At 43.0% G+C, this 22,807-nt stretch overlaps 1 protein-coding gene across 1 annotated transcript in view; it reads left to right on the forward strand.

Moving 5' to 3' along the window:
- Window positions 1-22,807, forward strand: part of LOC143710446 (cell adhesion molecule CEACAM6-like) — a 60,387-nt gene that overhangs the window by 30,796 nt on the left and 6,784 nt on the right. The window contains exons 4-6 of the mRNA XM_077201409.1: window positions 5,294-5,548; window positions 5,671-5,767; window positions 7,226-7,406. Of these exons, the coding sequence (XP_077057524.1) occupies window positions 5,294-5,548; window positions 5,671-5,767; window positions 7,226-7,274 (401 nt within the window). The 3' untranslated portion in view covers window positions 7,275-7,406. The remainder of the gene's footprint in view (window positions 1-5,293; window positions 5,549-5,670; window positions 5,768-7,225; window positions 7,407-22,807) is intronic.

Raw genomic sequence — 22,807 nt, forward strand, 5'->3', positions numbered from 1 at the left:
CCTGATGCTCCGACTGAGCTAGAATCAACCAATCGTCGATATAATTTAAAATGTGGATGCCCTGGAGTCGCAGCGGAGCCAGAACTGCATCCATGCATTTCGTGAAAGTTCGGGGAGACAGTGCTAGGCCAAACGGAAGAACCCGATATTGGCACGCTTCGCCCCCGAAAGCGAACCTCAGGAACTTCCTGTGTTGTGGAAGGATGGAAATATGGAAGTATGAATCCTTTAGATCTATCGTGACAAACCAGTCCTCGGACCTGATTTGTGACACGATTTGATTGAGAGTGCGCATTTTGAATTTGAGCTTCCCTACTGAGCGATTTAACAGGCGCAGATCTAAAATTGGACGTAACCCCCCATCCTTCTTTGGAACGATGAAATATCGGCTGTAATAACCTAACTCGCTGCTGGGAGGAAGCACTCGTTCTATAGCCTCCTTCAACAGAAGAGTTTTCACCTCTTGTTCCATAACCAGAGCCTGCTCGGGGGGCCCACCACTGTGGGCAGAACCCCTCTGAAGCGAGGCGGGCGTGATCTGAACTGAATCGCGTACCCCTTCTCGATAGTCTGCAGGACCCATTGAGATACATTTAGAAGGCTTTTCCACTCTGCCAAAAATTCTACTAAGGGTACCAGTCTCTCGAGACTGGCCTCTGGAATATTTTGAGTGGCAGACACAGTGCCCTGTAACGGTGCATCTGCAGGGAACAACTGGTCTGACCGCTCTAGACCACTCCTCAGAGTGGGCAAGCGTCCCTCGGGAAAGCGCTACGCAGGCGGGGTTGGCAGAACGGGCCCCTGAAGGCACCGAGAGAGAACGGGCGCCGTGTAATGCGGCGGACACCTTCCCCTCTCGGTGGGGACGGACCCTCAGCATCCTGACGCTTTTGGCGTCAGGACTTCTTTTTTGACAAGCCCTTCTTGGCAACAATAACTGTCCTCCTATCAGCCCTGCCCCTAGACGACCTCGTCTGAGAGCGTCGCGTCTCGTCCCAGTTTTGCTGAGGAGGAGCACGAGACGCGACATTTTTTGTTGCGTCCTGTGTGAGGAGCTACTCGACAGCCGGGGCTGCTCCCGCCCAGCAGCCCCGGAGATATGAACACAAAGGGGGAGAAATTTCTGGAGCACCGCCGTCTCTTTTTTCTCTTCCTGAAACCTCTCGATGACCGAATTTACTGAGTCACAGAAGCGGCCAGCAGTTGAAAGCGGGGTGTCCAGGAGAAAAGACTTTTCTTTTTCTTTCATATTAGATTCAACCATAAGTGTCTCTCCGTTGCCACCAGGGCTGCCATAGAACGGGCCACTGATTTGGCCTTCTCCTTGGTGGCACAGAGAGATAGATCTGCTGCCTGACGCAATTCTCGAATTACGTCAGCCCTAATTTCATCCCCCTCACTCACATCTTTTAATAGGTCTGCTTGATAAGCTTGTAATATTGACATAGTTTGTAAGCACGCTGCCGCTTGACCTGCCGCCGAGTAAGCTTTGCCCACCAAAGCCGAGGTGTCTTAATAGCTTGGTGGGCAATGCCGGTGTCTTAAATGAGGATGCCGTCTCTGGAGATAGATGACTCGCTAACGTTTCTTCAGCCTTAGGCATCGCCCCATAACCATAATCTTTAGCCCCAGAAATATTAGAATAAACAGATGTTTGCTGGCTAAATATTCTGGAAGACACTGGTCTTTTCCATGACCTCCACACCACCGGCGTGGAGGTGCAGCACAAGAGGGCAGAAATCTTTCATCTAGTTTACTCTTTGAACAAGATTCCTGTTGGCCACTCGATGCTTAATTTTTCTACAGCACGAGTGAGCACCTCCATAAGCTCCTCACTAGCAGGAGACTGAAGTGACGAGTCCCCAGTCTCTGCTGTATCAAAACTTTCAACATCCAGTTCCTCAGAACTGGACAATTGAAGTGATGGTGCCTCAGGAGAAACCGCGGCGTGTGCTTCCGAACCCGGATCTGAGACACTGGATCTACCAGGTAAGGGCTAAGATAAGGCAGAGCCCGTCTCAATCCCCGCTGATAGATCCATTTGCGATCCCCACGATTGAAGCCTTCGCTGTGCCTCGGCAGCAGCGGGACCCAAATCGCGGGGAGCGCGTACCGAACCACTCTCCTCGAAGAGGGCTCCCTCGAGAGCTGACTGGGCATGCTGCACTCCCAAACAAACAACACACAGATTGTGTGTGTGTCCCCACCCTTAATATAGCGTGGGCAGGGATGCACACTTTCTGAACTGCTGTTCGCTCGCCATATAAATTGTCTCCTTTATAGTTTTTTTATATATATAAATATATGTGAAAAACTCCTGCCTAGCAATTTCTAAGGACAGACAAAAACACTTGAGGCGATGTTCCTGATAGGGAACATCGATTTATTTTTTGTTTTAACAATTGAAAAAGAATTGCCCTTTTATGAACTTCCCTTGCTCCATTTAAATTCAAAGTACCTAGTTTAATTCTGCTCATAATAGTAGGAAAAAGTGTCTGTACAGAACAATAAACACAGAAAAGAAAAACAAGGATGAAAAATAATTCAAGCCATCTCAAATTCTTCATTAAGCATATTTAGTTTGATTGTATGCAGTATTATCTTTAATCTGAAAATGTCTTGATCTGTTAATCCACCCTCCCCTGTATCTTTCATCAATATTTTCGCTGAGTCTAAGAACCTTAGCCTGTCTGGGGAAAAACTTTCTACTTTCACCCCTTTCATTCCTTTAGTGTTGTGTAATCTTCTCCAGAGTATAAGCAGTTCTTCCAGATCTCCTCACAGCAACAGAAGAGTCTGAAGACTCACTCAAACGTCCAGGAGCAGATTCATCAAGACGACTAGTGTCTGAGTCGACCTCAACCCCCTTAACATTTAGACCATTGTGATCCAGTATTTTCTTTGCTTTTTTCCCTTTTCCTCTTTTATTTATATTTCTTTTGATTGCGGGAGTTTGAAAGATAGATTCATCCTCAGCCACATCCAAATCATCACCAGCCGCCTCAGCCACAACTGCAGCAACATCGTTTTCCTGCACTGTACGGCCGCATTTACCACAGTATTTACATCGTCATTTACCACAGTATTTACATAATCATTTGCCACAGTATTTACTTCCTCATTTACCATAGTGTTCATATCCATCATCTCCACAGCTTCACTGCCGTGACTCTCCGCAGCGGGTTTGGGATTGCGCATTCTCTCACAGTCGGCGCTCGTCCCTTCATTAGCGATATTATCCTGAGCTCCACTCTGTATTTCTTTATCTGGACAAGTCCTAATAGTATGAACTTCCCTCCCACAACCAAAACATTCCATCATACTTGAGGTCGCATAAATCACATAATCAAAGTTCTCGACTTTGAATTTCATCACAAGATTCAGTTCTTTATTTTCATTATTTAAAATCATGTACACATGTCGTCTACAAGATACCAAATGGTGCAAACTAGGAGAGTTACACCGCGTTGGAACTTTTTTAATCTTTGACATGATTTTACCATGCCTTGACAACTCTCTATCCAAAGTTTCATCTTTAATGAACGGTGGCACATTTGAAAGTGTTATTCTCTTTGCCGGTTGCACAAGCGGCATCACCGGTATAAATGTATCATTGATCACAATGACATTTGCTACCACTGAATTCACCTTATCAATGCTGTCTTAAAACAACACAACAGCGCTATCCATTCGAGATGCAGATATTATACTCTCACATCCCACCACACCAGCCACCGCGAGACTACACTGCTCCACTAAGCATCGTGTCTCAGCAAGTACTTTAATCCCATGTAGAGAGAGAGAGAGAGAGAGAGAGAGAGAGAGAGAGAGAGAGAGAGAGAGAGATCAACATTGTGAGAATCTTCCTCAAACTTGATCCAGAACTTGGTAAAACATTTGTCTGTTTTTCAAATGTGTCAAACCTCTCAAGTTCTAGGCTTAAAAGTTTTTCCTTCTGTTAACTTTTTTGCTTAAACTTGTTCTTTAACTTTCACTGTTGACCATTAAACAGTGAAAAATTAAACTGGGGTGTTTGTTGAAATTGTATAATAATAACCAACTGAAGCCCTTCCTAGAACATTTTCCACCAGCCGCCACTGATAAATACTTTTACCTGACATCTGTAGATCCTCCAGTGAAACCTGTGATCTCCATCAGTCCATCTGGTGTAATAGTGGAGGGAGATTCAGTGACTCTGAAGTGCATCAGTGACTCAAACCCTCCTGCAGAAATCAGCTGGTTTAAAGGAGGTTTAAAATATAGATTTTCTCCTTCAGTGATTCTGTTAGTTAACATCTGATGTCATCAATAATATCTCAATCATCACTCAATTATTCACTTAATTATCTCATTAACTTTAACACTCTTGAGTCTGGATCCAAATAAACTCCCAGTAAAGTTCATTTTAACACTGGAGTTTTTGCTGTGGGTGGAATAAAAATATGGCAGGACTTTTACTTTCTGACCCCTGGACTTTCCACCTCTGCACAGAATTAAGTATTATGCTGCACACAACCAATAATGTTATGTCCACGTATGTGGACAACCAGGTCTTAGGAGGTTAAAATCACTATTTTCTAATATGTTTTGTGAATTTTTATATTTAGACTCTCCCAGAAATGTCTCAGTGTCCATCAGTCCATCTGGTGTAAGAGTGGAGGGAGATTCAGTGACTCTGAACTGCATCAGTGACTCAAACCCTCCTGCAGAAATCAGCTGGTTTAAAGGAGGAACGATTGTAGGATCTGGAAGAATCTACAGCATCTCAAAGATCAGCTCTGTTGACAGTGGAGAATACAAGTGCAAGTCCATCAATGAACATGGAGAGAAATACTCTGATGCTGTGACTTTAAACATCATGTGTGAGTTAATGATCACCAGCACAATGTTCAAAAACTTTAAAATTACAATTTTCTAATATGTTTTGTGAATTTTTATATTTAGACTCTCCCAGAAACGTCTCAGTGTTGATAAGTGGATCTGGTGTAATAGTGGAGGGAGATTCAGTGACTCTGAACTGCATCAGTGACTCAAACCCTCCTGCAGAAATCAGCTGGTTTAAAGGAAAAATTAAGATTTTTCAATCTGGTGAAACTTACAGCATTACTAATATTAAGTCTGAGTCCAGCGGAGACTATCATTGCTCTGCTAGAAATAAACATGGATCTCAGACTTCTGCTGCTGTGAATGTGAATATCATGTGTAAGTCTGCCTTTATTTTTAATCAGTTCTGGAACATTATTTGGGCAATAATTTATCACTGTATGTCATTTTACACTTTTTGTCTTTACAGATCCTCCAAGGAACGTCTCAGTGTTCATCAGTCCATCTGCTGTAATAGTGGAAGGAGATTCAGTGACTCTGAACTGCATCAGTGACTCAAACCCTCCTGCAGAAATCAGCTGGTTTAAAGGAGGAACGATTGTAGGATCTGGAAGAATCTACAGCATCTCAAAGATCAGCTCTGATGACAGTGGAGAATACAAGTGCAAGTCCAACAATAAACATGGAGAGAAATACTCTGATGCTGTGACTTTAAACATCATGTGTGAGTTTTATGAATCATATTCTTTATTTTAACCACATATACTTTCTTACTTTCTTATTTGTCAGTATATTTTCTCGGATCTAGTCCTGTTAAACATTGGTGTGTTTTTATCTGTATTTCAGCAGTCAGATGTTTCTTGTCTGTAACCGTCGGTGTTGCTGCTGGTGTTGTTGGTGTTTTACTCGGTGGAGCATCAGGTGCTTTTATTATGTACATTTGGTAAGAAGTTCATTTAAAAAAAATCTACTTCTCTATGTATGAAGAATTACTGTATTACATTTAGGTTAAGTGTTACATTTAAAGTGGTAGTGCATACGTTTGCCTCTTTGTCGCCATCTCTGTTTGAAACCTGAAACTGCAGTTATTTGTGGAGTGATCTTCTGCATGTCGGTTGTGCATCGGCACGGCTCTTCAGCGCGAGTGAATCCTAACTTTTTGAGGTGTGTGTGTGTTTTCTGTCAACGCACCAGTATGGATCTTCACTGTACATCGGGATTACAGTTACTACTAATAGAACAAACAATTCAGATCAGAAAATGTGATTAGATAGATAGATAGATAGATAGATAGATAGATAGATAGATAGATAGATAGATAGATAGATAGATAGATAGATAGATAGATAACAGAATAAATGTTAGAATTAACAAACAAAAGCAAGAGGGAAATAATATACATTATGCACCATTGAATGGATGAAGGAATGGACAAATTGAAAAAAATAAAGATTGAACATTAGAAAATGTAAATTGAATGGTGTACTAAGCAAATAGAACTAATGATAGAACAAAGACAGGATAAACAACTGAGTGAAGGAACAAATGATTGAGAGACTGAGCAAACAATAGACAGAATGAACAAATAGTGGACTGTGTGAATGATTGACAGAATAAACATGAGAATGACTGAATGAACAACAAACTACATACATATAATATACAATAAAATAAACAATAAAAATAATCAACCACAGAAGACATTCAAGAGATAATGCAATGACGGCAGAAGTCCTCAAAGACGGCGGTGAATTCATAGTAAATGAATTGCACAAACTCTGCGAGCTCGTTTTTAAGCACTGTTGCGCACTGAAACAATGGACGTCGAGCTTGATCATCCCACTGCCCAAGAAGGGCAACTACAGATGATGAACAGCTTCAGAGGAATCAGCTTGATGTACATCGCAGCAAAAACATACAATCACATTCTCATCAACCGCATCCAGAATACAGTCGACAAGCTGATCAGAAGCAAAGCGAGAAAAAAAACACAACAAAAAGGAAATCCATAACTGTATATCCATAACTGTATGGATGAAGCGAACAAGTGTGCTACTGTTATTTAATTACTCAATCAACCAATGAAATGTCTATGAAATGTCAATGAAATGAACAGGAGTAAACTCACTTTTCCCACGAAAACCGACCAATAACCAATCAGATTATAAAACATTATTAAAAGCTTACCGTTGTGAATCAGGCTAAGGTAAGGAAATAGTTTTGAACACTGTTATGTACTTGCTCAATAATATATTTAGAATAATTTTAAACCCAAAAAAGTTAAGCATTGCAGCTTTAAGTAATATATATATATATATATATATATATATATATATATATATATATATGTGTGTGTGTGTGTGTGTGTGTGTGTGTTGTTTATTCATTTTTCTTCTGATAGTCTTACTAAAAGGATGAACAGAAGATCTGCTATGAAGGAGGTGAGATGATCTCAATTATTCACAGTGTTTTCCTGCATCCACAGATGTTTCCTACAGCCGCTATGAGCCGTACAGAGATATTAAGAGTATAAGACGCACGAGTCTCGTGTCCAAACACCTGATTCTTCAGTTCTAGATCCAGTAAAACTGATTTCCATCAAGATCCTCTAAACATCACAGTCAACATTTAAAACATGAACTCACCATGTTTGTGTCCTTCTGTCTCTCCTGTAGATCTCTGATCCCAATGAAGACACATATACAGCTCTTGATCTCAAGTCCACGGCCTCTGACCTGTACGACACACTCAGAGTAAGTAAATTATTATTCATTTTAGCTGACATTTTTATCCAAAGTGACTTACAATTGCTATATTGTCAGAGGTCGCACGCCTCTGGCACAAGTAGGGGTTAAGTGTCTTGCTCAGGGACACATTGGTGTCTTACAGTGGATTCGAACCCGGGTCTCTCACACCAAAGGCATGTGTCTTATCCACTGCGCCATCACCACCAAGTGAGACGTCAAAGTCAGATACTCCATCACAGATGATTACATGACCGATCTCTCGCTCTCTTTCACACAGACCATTGATCGCAGACCTCCTGAAGACTCCTGAAGACTCTTGATCCTCAGAGCTTTTCTAAACATGAGTTGTGAACCATGAGTTGTGAACTAAACAAGTGTCAGAACCTGCAGCACTTCTCAATATAATCAATAAAACTCTCTTCAGTATAGTGTGATTGTTTTATGTCTCTTGTGAAAGGTTTTATAATGTTGTTAATTAACTTCAGTCAGTCTTTCTTCATCTTATTGTTTGTTCAGATCATCAGTAATGAGTCACAAGACATTTATTTCTGCATAGTTTAAGAAACATGATGTAACAGTGGAATTAAATGAAAGTTAAATGCTGGTGATTTGTCATGTGTAAATATATAATGTAAAAATTAAGTCAGCAGAGCAAAACACCTAAAGTGATGTTCAGTTGTGGCAAACAAGCTATGCTTTCTAATTTTACAAAATTTTCCTGCTTTTAAATCATAATTGATTATTTTATTCTGATATACTGAACAAAATCATAATTGTGCGCATTCACAATTGAAAAAGTATAGTTTTTTGTTTGTTTTTTTGTTCTCAAAGGGCTCAATATTATGAGATTCTGTCTTTTGTGTTCCTGTAACTCTTCATTTAAATGTTAAGTTTTATTTGTGATCATTTGCTTGTACAAACTTTATGAGCACATCGATACTGAAATATTGATATATCGATTCTCACAAGCTACTTATTTGGTATTGATTGCATTAAAAAAATATCAATATTAAAATGTTATTAATTTCAAAACATGAGTTTCTGCATCACAATACTTTTTCATGTTTGTTCCAAAACAGTCCCGACATTTAGCTGGACAGTTTGTGGATATGATTTTCCTATAAGTGTAATGTAATGTAAAATCACATACCCATTTAAAAAATAACTGGTTTCGACATTGGCACTGCTAAAACTGTAACAACAAGTATTGGTATAGTATCAAAATAAAAAAAGTTTATGTTTTTGGACCATGAGTGTCCTTAATAAAGCTTTGTTGATGATGATGATGTTGTTCTGTCTCTCAGTGAGAGTTTCAGACAATATTCATCATTATTCTCTAGTGATTGGCGATGAAAAGTAAAGTAAATGCTTTAACTGAGAATTGATCATGTGAGTGACAGATTGAAGTTACCTCGGATGTCTTTAGCTAGAAGATTAAACATATGTTTTAACACAAGTTGGGTGCCTCTCTCTAAAGCATTCCAGGAAACAGACATGTAATTATATAACTAAATCGCATAAGCCTGAATAAAACATTCAAATCATTTAATATGTAGAAGGATATTGATTAATACCCTTGATAATCGCTCATTAGTAGGGCTGGGTTCCCTATCAGTCGGTCACTATGACGTATGTCGTGACCGACCAATAGGAATCTAGCATACTCTCGAGATCAGTTGTGCGAACACAGGGACCTCGTGCTCAGGCACCTCTTCCAATTGGGTCTTCAGGTCAACTGGGAAAAGAGCAAACTCTCCCCTGTGCAGAGGATCTCTTTTCTCTGTATGGAGTAGGATTCGGTCGCCCAGACAGGGCGCCTCACAGAGCAGCGTGCTCAGTCAGTGCTGAACTGTTTGAACTCGTTCAAAGGCAGGACGTCGGTCCCACTGAAATTCTTTCAGAGGCTCCTGGGGCATATGGCAGCGACAGCAGCGGTAACCCGCTCGACCTGCTTCATATAAGACCGCTTCAGCACTGGCTTCACGGCCGAGTACCGAGATGGGTATGGCCTCACAGCACTCACCGGGTGGCAATCACACCGGCGTGCCACCAGACCTTCAGCCCGTGGTCCGACCCCTCGTTCCTGCGGGCAGGAGTCCCCTTGGAACAGGTGTCCAGCCATGCTGTGGTATTCACAGATGCCTCTGCCACCGGCTGGGGTACCATGTACAATGGGCATGTAGTGTCAAGGGTGTGGACGGACCCCCAACTGCATTGGCACATCAATTGCCTCGAGTTGCTAGCAGTACATCTCACTCTGAGCCGCTTGAAAAGGGCGCTACTGGGCAGGGACGTGCTGTTCCATACGGAAAACACTGTGACCGTTGCGTACAACAACCCACAGGGTGGTCTACGCTCCCGTTGCATGTCGCAACTCGCCCGCCATCTCCGCCTCTGGAGTCAGAAGCATCTGTGGTCGCTTCGAGCCATGTATGTCCCTGGCGTGCTCAACCGTGTGGCTGACGAGTTATCAGCTGTGCTCCCGGGAGAATGGCGATTCCACCCCCAGGCGGTTCAGCTGATCTGGAGAGAGTTCGGGGAGGCTCAGGCTCACCGATTTGCCTCCTCAGAGAGCTACCACTGCCAGCTGTTTTACTCCCTGACCGAGGAAACACTCGGCATGGACGCACTGGCACACAGCTGGCCCCGGGGTCTCTGCAAATACGCATTTCCCCCAGTGAGCCTACTTGCGCGGACACTGTGCAAAGTCAGGGAGGACGAGGAGCAATTCCTTCTGGTGGCTCCCTATTGGCCCACCCGGACTTGGTTCCCAGAACTCATGCTCCTCACGACAGTCCCTCCCTGGCCCATTCCTCTGAGTTCTAGGTGACTTACCCCCAGACTTACTTAACACCATCACTTCAGCACAGGCGCCGTCCACGAGATGTGTTTACGCCCTGAAGTGGAACCTGTTCGTCGAGTGGTGTTCTTCTCGCCGAAAAGACCCCCGAAGATGTTCGATAGGGTCTGTGCTTTCCTTCTTGCAGCAAGGGTTGGAGCGAAGGCTGTCTCCCTCCACCCTCAAAGTACATGCTGTAGCTATTTCAGCATATCACGACCACATAGATGGCAAAACAGTTGGAAAGCAGAACCTGGTCGTCAGGTTTCTTAGGGGGGCAAGATGACTAAATCCTCCTCGACCCCCCTCCATACCCTCTTGGGAACTTTCCCTGGTGCTTTGAGCACTTCAGGAGGCTTCCTTTGACCCCATGCAATCAGTAGACTTAAAGGGGTCATATAATGGTACATGCACTTTTACAAATTGATTGTACTGAAATGTGTGTTGGCAGTGCCTGTACACAACCATCATATAATGATAAAATTCCATCCAGTGTTTTTGTTTTAATCTCCTTATATGTTTTCCCCTGCCTCAAATTGAGCCGTTCGATCTTGTGACATCACTAGATTGGACGCCCCTCCCACAATTGATAATTGACAGCAGCGTTTCAACACAGACCCGCCCTGGGCGAGATGTCATCATAGTCCGCCATTGTTAATACGCTGGAGCAAAATGGCGTCTAAGCGATTGTGGTGTTCTGTTCTCGGGTGTAGTAACGAACACAGCAGTCATTTTGGTGTTCCTAAATACGAACCGCTGAAGACGCAGTGGCTGAGTTTTGATTTCGAAGGGAATATTCCCCACGATCAACGTCATGTTTGCGCGAATCATTTCTAACAGTTGTACCTAACAATGCAGAGATAAAGTTATGCATCACTGAGAAGCCTACATTCCCGAAAAAAAATAAATAAGTTTTTCATGACCATTAGCTGTAACATCAATCTTTCAATGAACTAACGTATACATCAGTAAACACATAGAGTTCATATCTCACTACTCTACCCTGCCAGTTCATACAAACATAGATCAAAGTGACATCACGTCAACCAACCATTCAGAAACGTCCTGTTCGAGACTTACTTGTCGAACGTCATCTTGTTCCGGGTCCGACTCCGGTTAAAATTAATACGGTTGCACAGATGTGTCCTCAGAGACTCCCGCTGCCATTCTTTCTCCAAAATATACCCTCAACTGTTGTCAAGGCAACACTCCACGTGTGTTGTGTCAAAACGCCCCACAGAACAGAGGGGCGGGGTGAGCAAAGCTCATTATCATTTAAAGACACATGCACTGAAACGGCGTGCTGAAAACAGAGCTGTTTTTGACCAGGTAAAATTCGTGTTTTCTTACAATACTAATGAGAATTTTTAATTAAAGTATATTACAAACCTTTCATTTAGACCTTAACGAATCATATTAACTTATACAAAAATGGCATTATATGACCCTTTTCAAGCTTCTTTCCATGAAGTCTTTGCTGCTGGTTGCATTGGCCTCTGTCAAGAGGGTAGGGGACCTGCAGGCATTTTCGGTCGACGAATCATGCCTAGAGTTCGGGCCGGGTGACAACCACGTAGTACTAAGACCACGGCCTGGCTATGTGCCCAAGGTTCCTATCACTCCCTTCAGGGACCAGGTAGTGAATCTGCAAGCGCTGCCCCTGGAGGAGGCAGACCCAGGCCTGGCTTTGCTCTTGTGACACACTCAAGGAATAACACTAACTTACTAACACTAAGCGTGTTGGAATCAAGGTTCTTTACTGTCTCACACTGAAACTGAAATTACAAAACATGAACAGCACATGAGATGGCGTTGCTCACGCAGGCACATGGTAACACATTACAACAAATGCGCATGCGCCTATCATCCATGACCCTTAGCTGTTAACCTATCAGAACTGTCTATGAGTACAGGTTATATGCCTAAATGAATACTTTTTTAACATCTATAACACATTCTATACCATATATAAACATAGAAACATCTGGGATGAGATTACAATTAAGATAACAAAATAAAGATTCTTCTAGGTGATACAGAATTACACAGGGGGTCTCATATAATACACAATATTCTCCATCATCCTACACTCTGTCCCGTTCGCGCTCTGCGTATGTACGTGGACAGAACTAAAAGCGTCAGGACCTCAGACCAGCTATTTGTCTGTTATGGAGGCCAGCAGAAGAGAAAGGCTGCCTCCATGCAGAGGATGGTACACTGGATAGTGGATGCCATCGCTTTGGCTTACCAGAAAATGTACCGCTCAGGTTGCATGCACACTCAACGAGAGGTGTTGTATCCTCCTGGCCGCTGGCACGTGGCTCCTCGCTAACAGACATCCGTAGAGCTGCGGGCTGGGCATGCTGGGCATGCTGGGCATGGGCATGTAGCTGTATAAATGTTTTATACACCTAACATGTTCGCTAGATATTATAGCCTACGTGTAGAACCGGTCTCCTCCCGTGTTCTCACCCTAAACGGGTTGAAGCACTGAGAGGTCCGCTCTGTCGGCTTGCTGCACCCTACTGTGCACCCTTATTGCTCCAGAGTAGAAACCTGTTGAGTCCTCCAAATCCCCTCGGCCCGGACATGGCAGAGCGTCCAGCGCCGGGCCTTTATCCACTGAATCCTTGAGAACCGGATCTGGGCTGGGTTCCATATGTGTGACCCTACAGGGATCCCATATGTGTATATTTTCCACGGCTGCTCCTACAGAAGCCTGTGTCTTTCCCTTGGGCTAAGTCACTCACTTTTTCATATGTAGTACAGCCTTCGGGCTAGTCCATTTGTATTTCCCACATAACTCCTTGAAGAAAGTGGCTTCCGCAGTGTCCTCCTTCCTAGTCTGAAGTCTCAAGTCTCGTTTATTTATATAGCCCCTTCAACTACAACGTAGACCAAAGGGCTGTACATCCAAAAACAGGAAAAAACATACATACAATATGCAATGACAGAGTCAAGAATTAAAACAGACAGAATACAAATACGTTTTCACACGAATTTTAAAACATCAACTGACGGTGCAGTTCTAATATCAGGGGGAAGAGCATTCCACAGTCTAGGGCCAGCGACTGAAATAGCTCGATCTCCTTTAGTTTTAAGACGAGTGATTCCTAACTGAAGGACACACTTCCCCAGTGTTATGCAATAATCTCACTGTATGGGTTATCAAGGAACAACAGTGACAGTACACTCTGTTTGCACAGGGCGCTGGATGGGGTGCAGCAGTTGTGGCGCTTTGGTAGGGATTCCTATTGGTCGGTCACACCATACATCATAGTGACCAACTGTAACGTCTCTGTTACATATGTTAACCCTCGTTCCCTGAAGGGGGAACGGTGACGTATGTCCCGTCGCCACATCTGCTGCTTGCTTTTTCAGGCTTGGCTCCTCAGCAAAAAACTAGAGTGCAATCACACCAGCTGCTCGTTAAATACCCGCACTGCGAGGCTGCACAGCTGATGCAAATGATTGCACGTCAATGTGCTTTGGCTTGTTTAGTTACACTCAAAGTAGATTGGCCTCTCTGGTGAGATTCCTATTGGTCCTTCAGGGAACGAGGGTTACCATATGTAACCGAGACGTTTTTAAAAATGTGGTCGATTCAATATCGATTCTCAAAAGACATAAAATTGATTTCCTGTATGTATTTCCGCAAACATTGAACATAATATCTGATTGATGTTATTCTTATTACTCTCAACTAGATGTATGTTCTAGACGTTACAGCAGCCAGAGGAAAACTAATGTCGCAAATCAAACCATTGTCAGTGTTACTTCATCTTATTTATAATGTTGTTGGTGAACTTACGTCAGTCTTTCTTCATCTTATTGTTTGTTCAGATCAACAGGAAGAAGCTGCAGTAAGAGGCGGAGCACAAATGAACCAATCCTGAGCTCTGTGGGCAGAGCCACTGATGATTAACAGGGATCCTCAGTGATAAATCACTAAAATAGATTTATTTCTGTATAGTTAAAAAAAACATGATGTAACAGTGGAATTAAATTAAAGTTAAAAGCTGGTGAATTGTCACTATGTAAAAAAATAAAAATATAAATGCTAAAATGAAGTCTTAAGAATAAAACACCTAAAGTGATGTTCATTGGTAAAAGTGCATTTTTTTGAGGAAATAGCTTATCATTTAATGAATCGACAGCTCATCAGCTAATCTTCAACATGTTTGCTCTTAAACATCTGTTTTTAGAGTAATGCTTGTATGATATTACGCTGTAGTCGCATTGGACCAGAGGTTTGGAAAATGGATGGCAAGACGAATTAATTCGACACCACTCTCACACTCACAGTGCATTATGGGTATTATCTAGCCAGAGCATTGTGGGATTGAATGAGTGTGCTCGATAACGTCCACTATGGTTTCAGACATCAATACAAATGGCTTTCCCTCAAATAGCGCCTTAGTTCAGGGTATAGTTGGCGATTTCAGACACAGCCTCAATGAAGTCAAGGCTGTAATGTGATTGGTTATCAAGGCACACGTGATCCCAGTTAGCGTTACACTTTTTCCAGTGGTAGAGCCACAGATCCTGGTATCTCCCAGTAATATATCTCTGGTATAAAGCAGGCTTTAGGTGATCGTCAGCTCCTGTTGAGTCTGAAGCTGCTGGCCTGAAACGGCTGTCACGTATATAGTTCTGCAGTCTGACACATCTCTTCTCATATGTGCTCGTTCAATCCCTCAAACTTCCACCAGAGGTCACCATCTCCTGTGACTGACATCCACCTTGATGAGCCTCACCTGTCAATCACCATCATTCATCTTCACAATTATTCATCTTCAACTTACAGAAAAAGATCATTATTTTTCTTTAGTTAGTTTTAGTTCAGTAATATTGTTCTCTTGTTGAGGGAGGGACAGTGATATTTCCGTCGCTTGGCGTTCGTTAATAAACAGTGTTAACCACACAAAGTCCTTCACAGTAAAGCTAAAAGTGCTTGTGTTAAAACAGTCAGTCATTTGGTTGCTGTTGATCTGATGAGCTTCAACACGGTAAGACAAACACACTCTTGCTTAAATAAAACCGATGATTATTGCTCATATAACATATGTGTCTTTACATGAGAAAAGTTAAGAATAGGGTGATTTAATACTTGTTTAAGTGATGATAATATTAACACATTATTAACACATGTATTTCCTGTAAAGCTGCTTTGAAACTATGTGTATTTTGAAAAGCGCTGTACAAATTAAAAGTGTATGCTATATTATAGATATATTTTATGCTGATGATTATATTAATGCTGTATTTTATGCTGATGATTATATTCATGCTGTATTATAGATATATTTTATGCTGATGTCGGTCAGAATGGCTCCTCCTCTTCCTCTGATCTTTCTGCTCATGATTCACGGTGAGTCTCTCTTACATTCACATTAGAAACTCTCTGATGTTTTATTTAAGGCGTCATGAGCGGCTGATCTGCACTTTCTTCTGTCCTGTACTCACATATTTCTCTCTGAAACAGGAAGTTTGTGTTGAACATGTCAAAAGCTTGTCCCTTTTAGAAATGCCCAATAGTCTTTTGCTGCTTCCTAGCAGACTAGCTAGTCAGTGTCACATGTTCTAGGGGGAGGGACTTTCTCATTGTTCAGAGCATTTGATTGGACACAAATAGTTGTAGCAGCAGATCATGAATATGGGCAGCCAACCTTTGAGTTCAGCTTTAAAAAACAAAGCTTGCATTACAATAAGTGTATTGTGATTGTCAAAACTTTTGCTAACTAAACAGAAATGTATTAAGTTTAGTGACTTGTTACAATGTTAACATGGTACAATGACTGGTAGGCTGCTTTTTTATTATTGCTTAAAGGAGTGGTTGATTGTGATTTCACCTTTCTAACTTTACTGTGTAATGTTGCTGTTTGAGCATAAACATCTGCAAAGTTACAACGCTCAAAGTTCAAAGCAAAGGAAGATATTTGCTTTAAAGAAATCGTTTTGTAAGGACTACAACAAACGGCTGGTAGGTACTACACAACATTCCTCTCCTAAAATGTACATAAACACCGACCCCGGGAACACAGTCCATGTTGAGAAGAGGAAGAGTTGTTGTAGTCGAGCACATTTGTGAGTCTCAAGCTGTCGCATCCATCTTTTCACATGCAATACAGTACGCAGAGGTGTCAAAAGTATCCACATTCATTACTCAGGTAGAAGAATAGATACTAGGGTTTAAAAATACTTCTGTAGAAGTTGAAGTATCAACTTAAGCTTTTTACTCAAGTAAACGTGCAGAAAGTACTGGTTTCAAAACTACTTAAAGGTGCAGTGTGTGATTTTTAGCGACATCTAGCGGTTCGGCTGCGAGTTGCACTGAGGGCTCAGCCCACTGCTCACCCCTCCCTTTGAAGAAGCTACGGTGTCTAACATGGGACAGACATATCGTTGTCTGAGACAGCAGAGAATAGCCTAGCCAGAGTAAGCCAAGAGTGCGTAACATTGTCACTGTTTCTGTACCACAGTCCATTATAAACCACACCATGGATAAAGTTGACAAAGCCATAGTCAGGTGAGGATCAAGGGTCTTAATATATAATATAATAATAGTAATCAGCTGACTGTCTCACAAACGTAACCAGCACATTTCCCCCCACATAGCAAACCCATAATACAGCGAGGGAGAAGAACCACATGAAACTATATGCAACTATGTATTTTTTCTAACAGGGTAGTAAAAGTTTAGCTGGCTAAATATGAGCTGTTACTGTGGCTGAGCTGGTTAAAGCGTTAAGCCTTGTTTATACTCGACGCGTCCGCATGAGCCCAAAGGTCTGCATCCCCTAGACACTATTTACTACACACAATAGTTTTTTTTTCTCTGATTTCGAAAACTCTTCGCAATCGACTTAAAATGCTTCCAAGATCGACTTGTCGACAGCGATTGACGGGTTGGGGATTCCTGTAACGTTACTGTTTTACGGTCAATGACAAGAGTACTAATCAGCTGCCTCACGAACGTAACCAGCACGTTTATCCCCACATAGCAAAGCCATAACACAGCGAGGGAGAAGAACTAAGTTACATGAAACAATCCAACTACATATTTTACACCACTGACAAGGGAAAAGTCACTACTCATGGTGTTTATGGCTAGCTTCTATCTTTCTGCTGCTTCTCTTTGAAGGTAGTGATGAAACACGCTCTGTAACGCTGTTTGTTCGCGTTCGGCTACGGTAGAAACATGACGTCACAAAATGTCGACCTTCATTGAAGGGGATTCCCACGCCTATGTAGATATAAATGTCTCAATCTAAGGTAATAAAAACATTACTTTTTTATTAAATAAGTTCTTTATACACCACTGAAAACATAGTTATGGATGTCATATTTCATTTCTGTAAATAGATACTCAAAATGTTTACATATTGCGCCTTTAAAGTATAAAAGTAAAAATAATGCAAAGAAAAAAATGCCATTAATGACAAAAGCTTAGGCCGCGCCACAGGGGCCTATAGTGCACTACAAGCTCCGCAAAAAAAAAAAATTCTAAAGGCCATAATGGCTATAATGTTATATTAAAATGTTAATGTTGAAAAATTTGTTATGCACTAGGCTCCCTGTTTCAGCCGCATTTATGCCCGTAATTTTTTTTTAAGTTTTATTTCAATTTCAGTACAATGCACATACATTAAAGAACCATATATGTGTACTACTGAGCATTAACATGTGTTTCATGGAGCAGAAGATATGATGACTAGTTGCCTATAAGTTATTGTAATGGTGCAAAAAGTGTTGTTGTCTCGGATTGGTATATGCTTATACTTCTCTTTAAGGGCGTAGGTTTGATTTTGAGATTGGTGGGGACTGGGGACATCCACAGAAGCGGAAGAATCAGGAAATTAATAGGATAATGTATTAAGGTTTTTAGTCTATATAACAATATGTTAATTCATTAATTCTGTAATGTTACAGGCAGAGGTGGAAAGTAACGAATTACATTTACTCGCGTTACGTAATTGAGTAGTTTTTTAGTGTACTTCTACTTTTTAAAGTAGTTTTTAAAATCTGCTCTTTTACTTAAGTACGTTTTCTTTGAAGTATTGTACTTCGCTAAATTTGAAATCATATCCGTTACAGAGTAAAAAATAATAATACAAGGGTGAAAAAAAAAAAATCACACACTCCGGAAACTACTGCATTGATTGAAGGGCGGGAGAACAAACACGCAAAAAAGGTGACGCAGACCCAGTGTTGCAAACTTAGCGCCTTTGTCGCTATTTTTAGCGACTTTTCAGACCCCTTTAGCGACATTGAAAAACTGAAAATGTGATGCAGACCCAGCTGAAGCTGAAAGCGAAGCGCCAAGCGAATTATGGCCAGTATGAAAAGTAGAAAAAAGCGTGGTTGTCCTCGAGGATAGATATCCAATTTGCAAAAAATGTGGACGCAAAGTGGCTGCAAAAAAGAGGATATAGGACACCATCCCTCCTGCAGATAAAGGTATGTCCCGATTTACGTGATGCAAAGGGAATCCCGGAATCCAGTCATGAAAATGGAATTCACATAATGCAGATGTCACGTAAAACATGCAACATAATGGATGGATGAATACATGGAAAGTAGAACTGTGCAATAAATCCAATCGCGACATGGTCTGTGAATATTTAAGCTAAGCACAAAAATACTGCATGTAAATATATAACCCTATTTGTTCTGCTGAGCTGCGTTTGTCTACTACATACTGAAGTACTCGTGACGTTCATGGTGTTTTCAGCGTCTCACAAACTATTTGAGGATATGAATACATGAACATTTCCAGAGCTGCTCTGAGAGAACGCCTAATGAGCATTTTCATAATTTTATTTGAGAAAAACCATTGTCAAATACACTTTGAAACAGGTCTTCACTACAACCCGTCAAAATAAAAGTTCGGTTTTACTAGGAGAAATTATGGCAGAAATATATTACTATTGTAGGCATACAATAGAACGTAGCCTACTTCTCAAAATAATAATAATAACAACAATACTAATACATTTTATTTAAACATTATTTAAAGGAATATATTTTTTTGTCTATGGTTTAATTTAGTAAATCTGTTTTTGCAGCGCTTCCCCAAAAAATAAAAGGACACAAGTTTAAATTTACATTTGATTACCACCGTTTTTGATAATATATTTGGATTAAATCATAAAAAGAAACATTAATTTTCTGAATAAAATACATTTCATAGGACAATATTATTCTTAAACATTTTAATAAATTATTAATGTTAAAAATAAGTTGTTAATCTAATTCATTATCAATTATCGAATTTAATTGATTAGACATGTTTTATTGAAATTTTAATAAACAAACAAATTATTTCAAGTGTGTTATAATAAAAGCATTTGTTCAACCAAAAAAAAAAATCCTGTTTTCATTAATTTAACTGTCATTTTAACTGATGATAATAATAATAATAATACCCATAATTTAATAATACAGTTTATTTATTTAACAATTGATTAATACTGTAAACCGTGATATTTTAATACTGTGAAAATCTCATACCATTATAACCCTACACGGGAGAGCCCCCCCCCCCCACCCCCCCACTGTTCACCCACTGTTCACCCACCCCCCACTGTTCACCCACCCCACCCCCCCACTGTTCACCCACTGTTCACCCACTGTTCACCCACTGTTCACCCACCCCCCACTGTTCACCCACCCCACCCCCCACTTTTCACCCACTGTTCACCCACCCCACCCCCCACTGTTCACCCACCCCACCCCCCACTGTTCACCCACTGTTCACCCACCCCCCACTGTTCACCCACCCCACCCCCCACTGTTCACCCACCCCACCCCCCACTGTTCACCCACTGTTCACCCACCCCCCACTGTTCACCCACTGTTCACCCACTGTTCACCCACCCCCCACTGTTCACCCACTGTTCACCCACCCCACCCCCCACTGTTCACCCACTGTTCACCCACCCCCCACTGTTCACCCACTGTTCACCCACCCCCCACTGTTCACCCACTGTTCACCCACCCCCCCCACTGTTCACCCACTGTTCACCCACCCCCCACTGTTCACCCACCCCCCCACTGTTCACCCACTGTTCACCCACCCCCCACTGTTCACCCACCCCACCCCCCACTGTTCACCCACTGTTCACCCACCCCCCACTGTTCACCCACCCCCCACTGTTCACCCACCCCCCACTGTTCACCCACCCCCCACTGTTCACCCACCCCCCACTGTTCACCCACCCCCCACTGTTCACCCACCCCACCCCCCACTGTTCACCCACTGTTCACCCACCCCCCACTGTTCACCCACTGTTCACCCACCCCCCACTGTTCACCCACTGTTCACCCACCCCACCCCCCACTGTTCACCCACTGTTCACCCACCCCCCACTGTTCACCCACTGTTCACCCACCCCCCACTGTTCACCCACTGTTCACCCACCCCCCCCACTGTTCACCCACTGTTCACCCACCCCCCACTGTTCACCCACCCCCCCACTGTTCACCCACTGTTCACCCACCCCCCACTGTTCACCCACCCCACCCCCCACTGTTCACCCACCCCACCCCCCACTGTTCACCCACTGTTCACCCCCCCCCCCACTGTTCACCCACTGTTCACCCCCCCCCCCACTGTTCACCCACTGTTCACCCACTGTTCACCCACCCCCCCACTGTTCACCCACTGTTCACCCACCCCCCCACTGTTCACCCACTGTTCACCCACCCCCCACTGTTCACCCACCCCCCACTGTTCACCCACCCCACCCCCCACTGTTCACCCACCCCCCACTGTTCACCCACCCCACCCCCCACTGTTCAACCACCCCCCACTGTTCACCCACCCCACCCCCCCACTGTTCACCCACCCCACCCCCCACTGTTCACCCCCACCCACTGTTCACCCACCCCACCCCCCACTGTTCACCCCACCCACTGTTCACCCACCCCACCCCCCACTGTTCACCCACTGTTCACCCACCCCCCACTGTTCACCCACCCCACCCCCCACTGTTCACCCACTGTTCACCCACCCCCCCCCCCCACTGTTCACCCACTGTTCACCCACCCCCCACTGTTCACCCACTGTTCACCCACTGTTCACCCACCCCCCACTGTTCACCCACTGTTCACCCACCCCCCCACTGTTCACCCACTGTTCACCCACCCCCCCACTGTTCACCCACTGTTCACCCACCCCCCACTGTTCACCCACCCCACCCCCCACTGTTCACCCACTGTTCACCCACCCCCCCCACTGTTCACCCACTGTTCACCCACCCCCCACTGTTCACCCACCCCACCCTCCCACTGTTCACCCACTGTTCACCCACCCCCCACTGTTCACCCACTGTTCACCCACTGTTCACCCACCCCCCACTGTTCACCCACTGTTCACCCACCCCCCCACTGTTCACCCCCACCCACTGTTCACCCACCCCACCCCCCACTGTTCACCCATTGTTCACCCACCCCCCACTGTTCACCCACTGTTCACCCACCCCCCCACTGTTCACCCACTGTTCACCCACCCCCCACTGTTCACCCACCCCACCCCCCACTGTTCACCCCCACCCCACCCCCCACTGTTCACCCACCCCACCCCCCACTTTTCATCCCCACCCACTGTTCACCCACTGTTCGCCCACCCCCCACTGTTCACCCACTGTTCACCCACCCCCCCACTGTTCACCCACTGTTCACCCACTGTTCACCCACCCCCCACTGTTCACCCACCCCACCCCCCACTGTTAAATAAGTAACTCAGTAACTTTTACTTGAGTAAATTTTAAATGAGCTACTTTTTACTTTTACTTGAGTAGATTTTTAGACCGGTACTTTTACTTGTACTTTAGTAAAATTTAATTGAAGTAGTAGTACTTTTACTTGAGTAGAATATTTTATTACTCTTTCCACCTCTGGTTACAGGTAACTAATAAAGACAAGGAGGCAGTTTAACAGAGACTTAAGTTCACTCCGCTCATAGTGCAATGCAATAGAGCGATGTCTTGTTCCTTGCTTATTAAAGAAGCCAAACACACGTCTGCATCTTTCATTAAAAGGATATAGTTCACCCAAAAATGAAAATCATTTACTCTCTCTCAAGTTGTTTCAATCCCATATGAATTTCTTTTTTCTGCTGAACACAGAATAAGTTATTTTGAAGAATGTCGATAATCAGAGATGGATGGACCCCATTGACTTCCATTGTATGAACAAAAAAAATATATATACTATGGAAGTCAGTGGCAAAAATACTATGGAAGTCAACTGTTTGGTTATCGACATTCTTCAAAATAACTTTTTTTAAGTTCAGAAGAAGAAAGAAACTGGTTTGAAACAACTTGAGAGTGAGTAAATGATGATATAAATTTCATTTTTAAATAAGTGAACTCCCTTTAACAGAAATTAACTG

Source organism: Siphateles boraxobius, unplaced genomic scaffold (genome assembly GCF_051911475.1).
Source record: "Siphateles boraxobius isolate OS27281-9 unplaced genomic scaffold, OSU_SipBor_1 47, whole genome shotgun sequence".
In the NCBI taxonomy this organism is placed as follows: domain Eukaryota; kingdom Metazoa; phylum Chordata; class Actinopteri; order Cypriniformes; family Leuciscidae; genus Siphateles; species Siphateles boraxobius.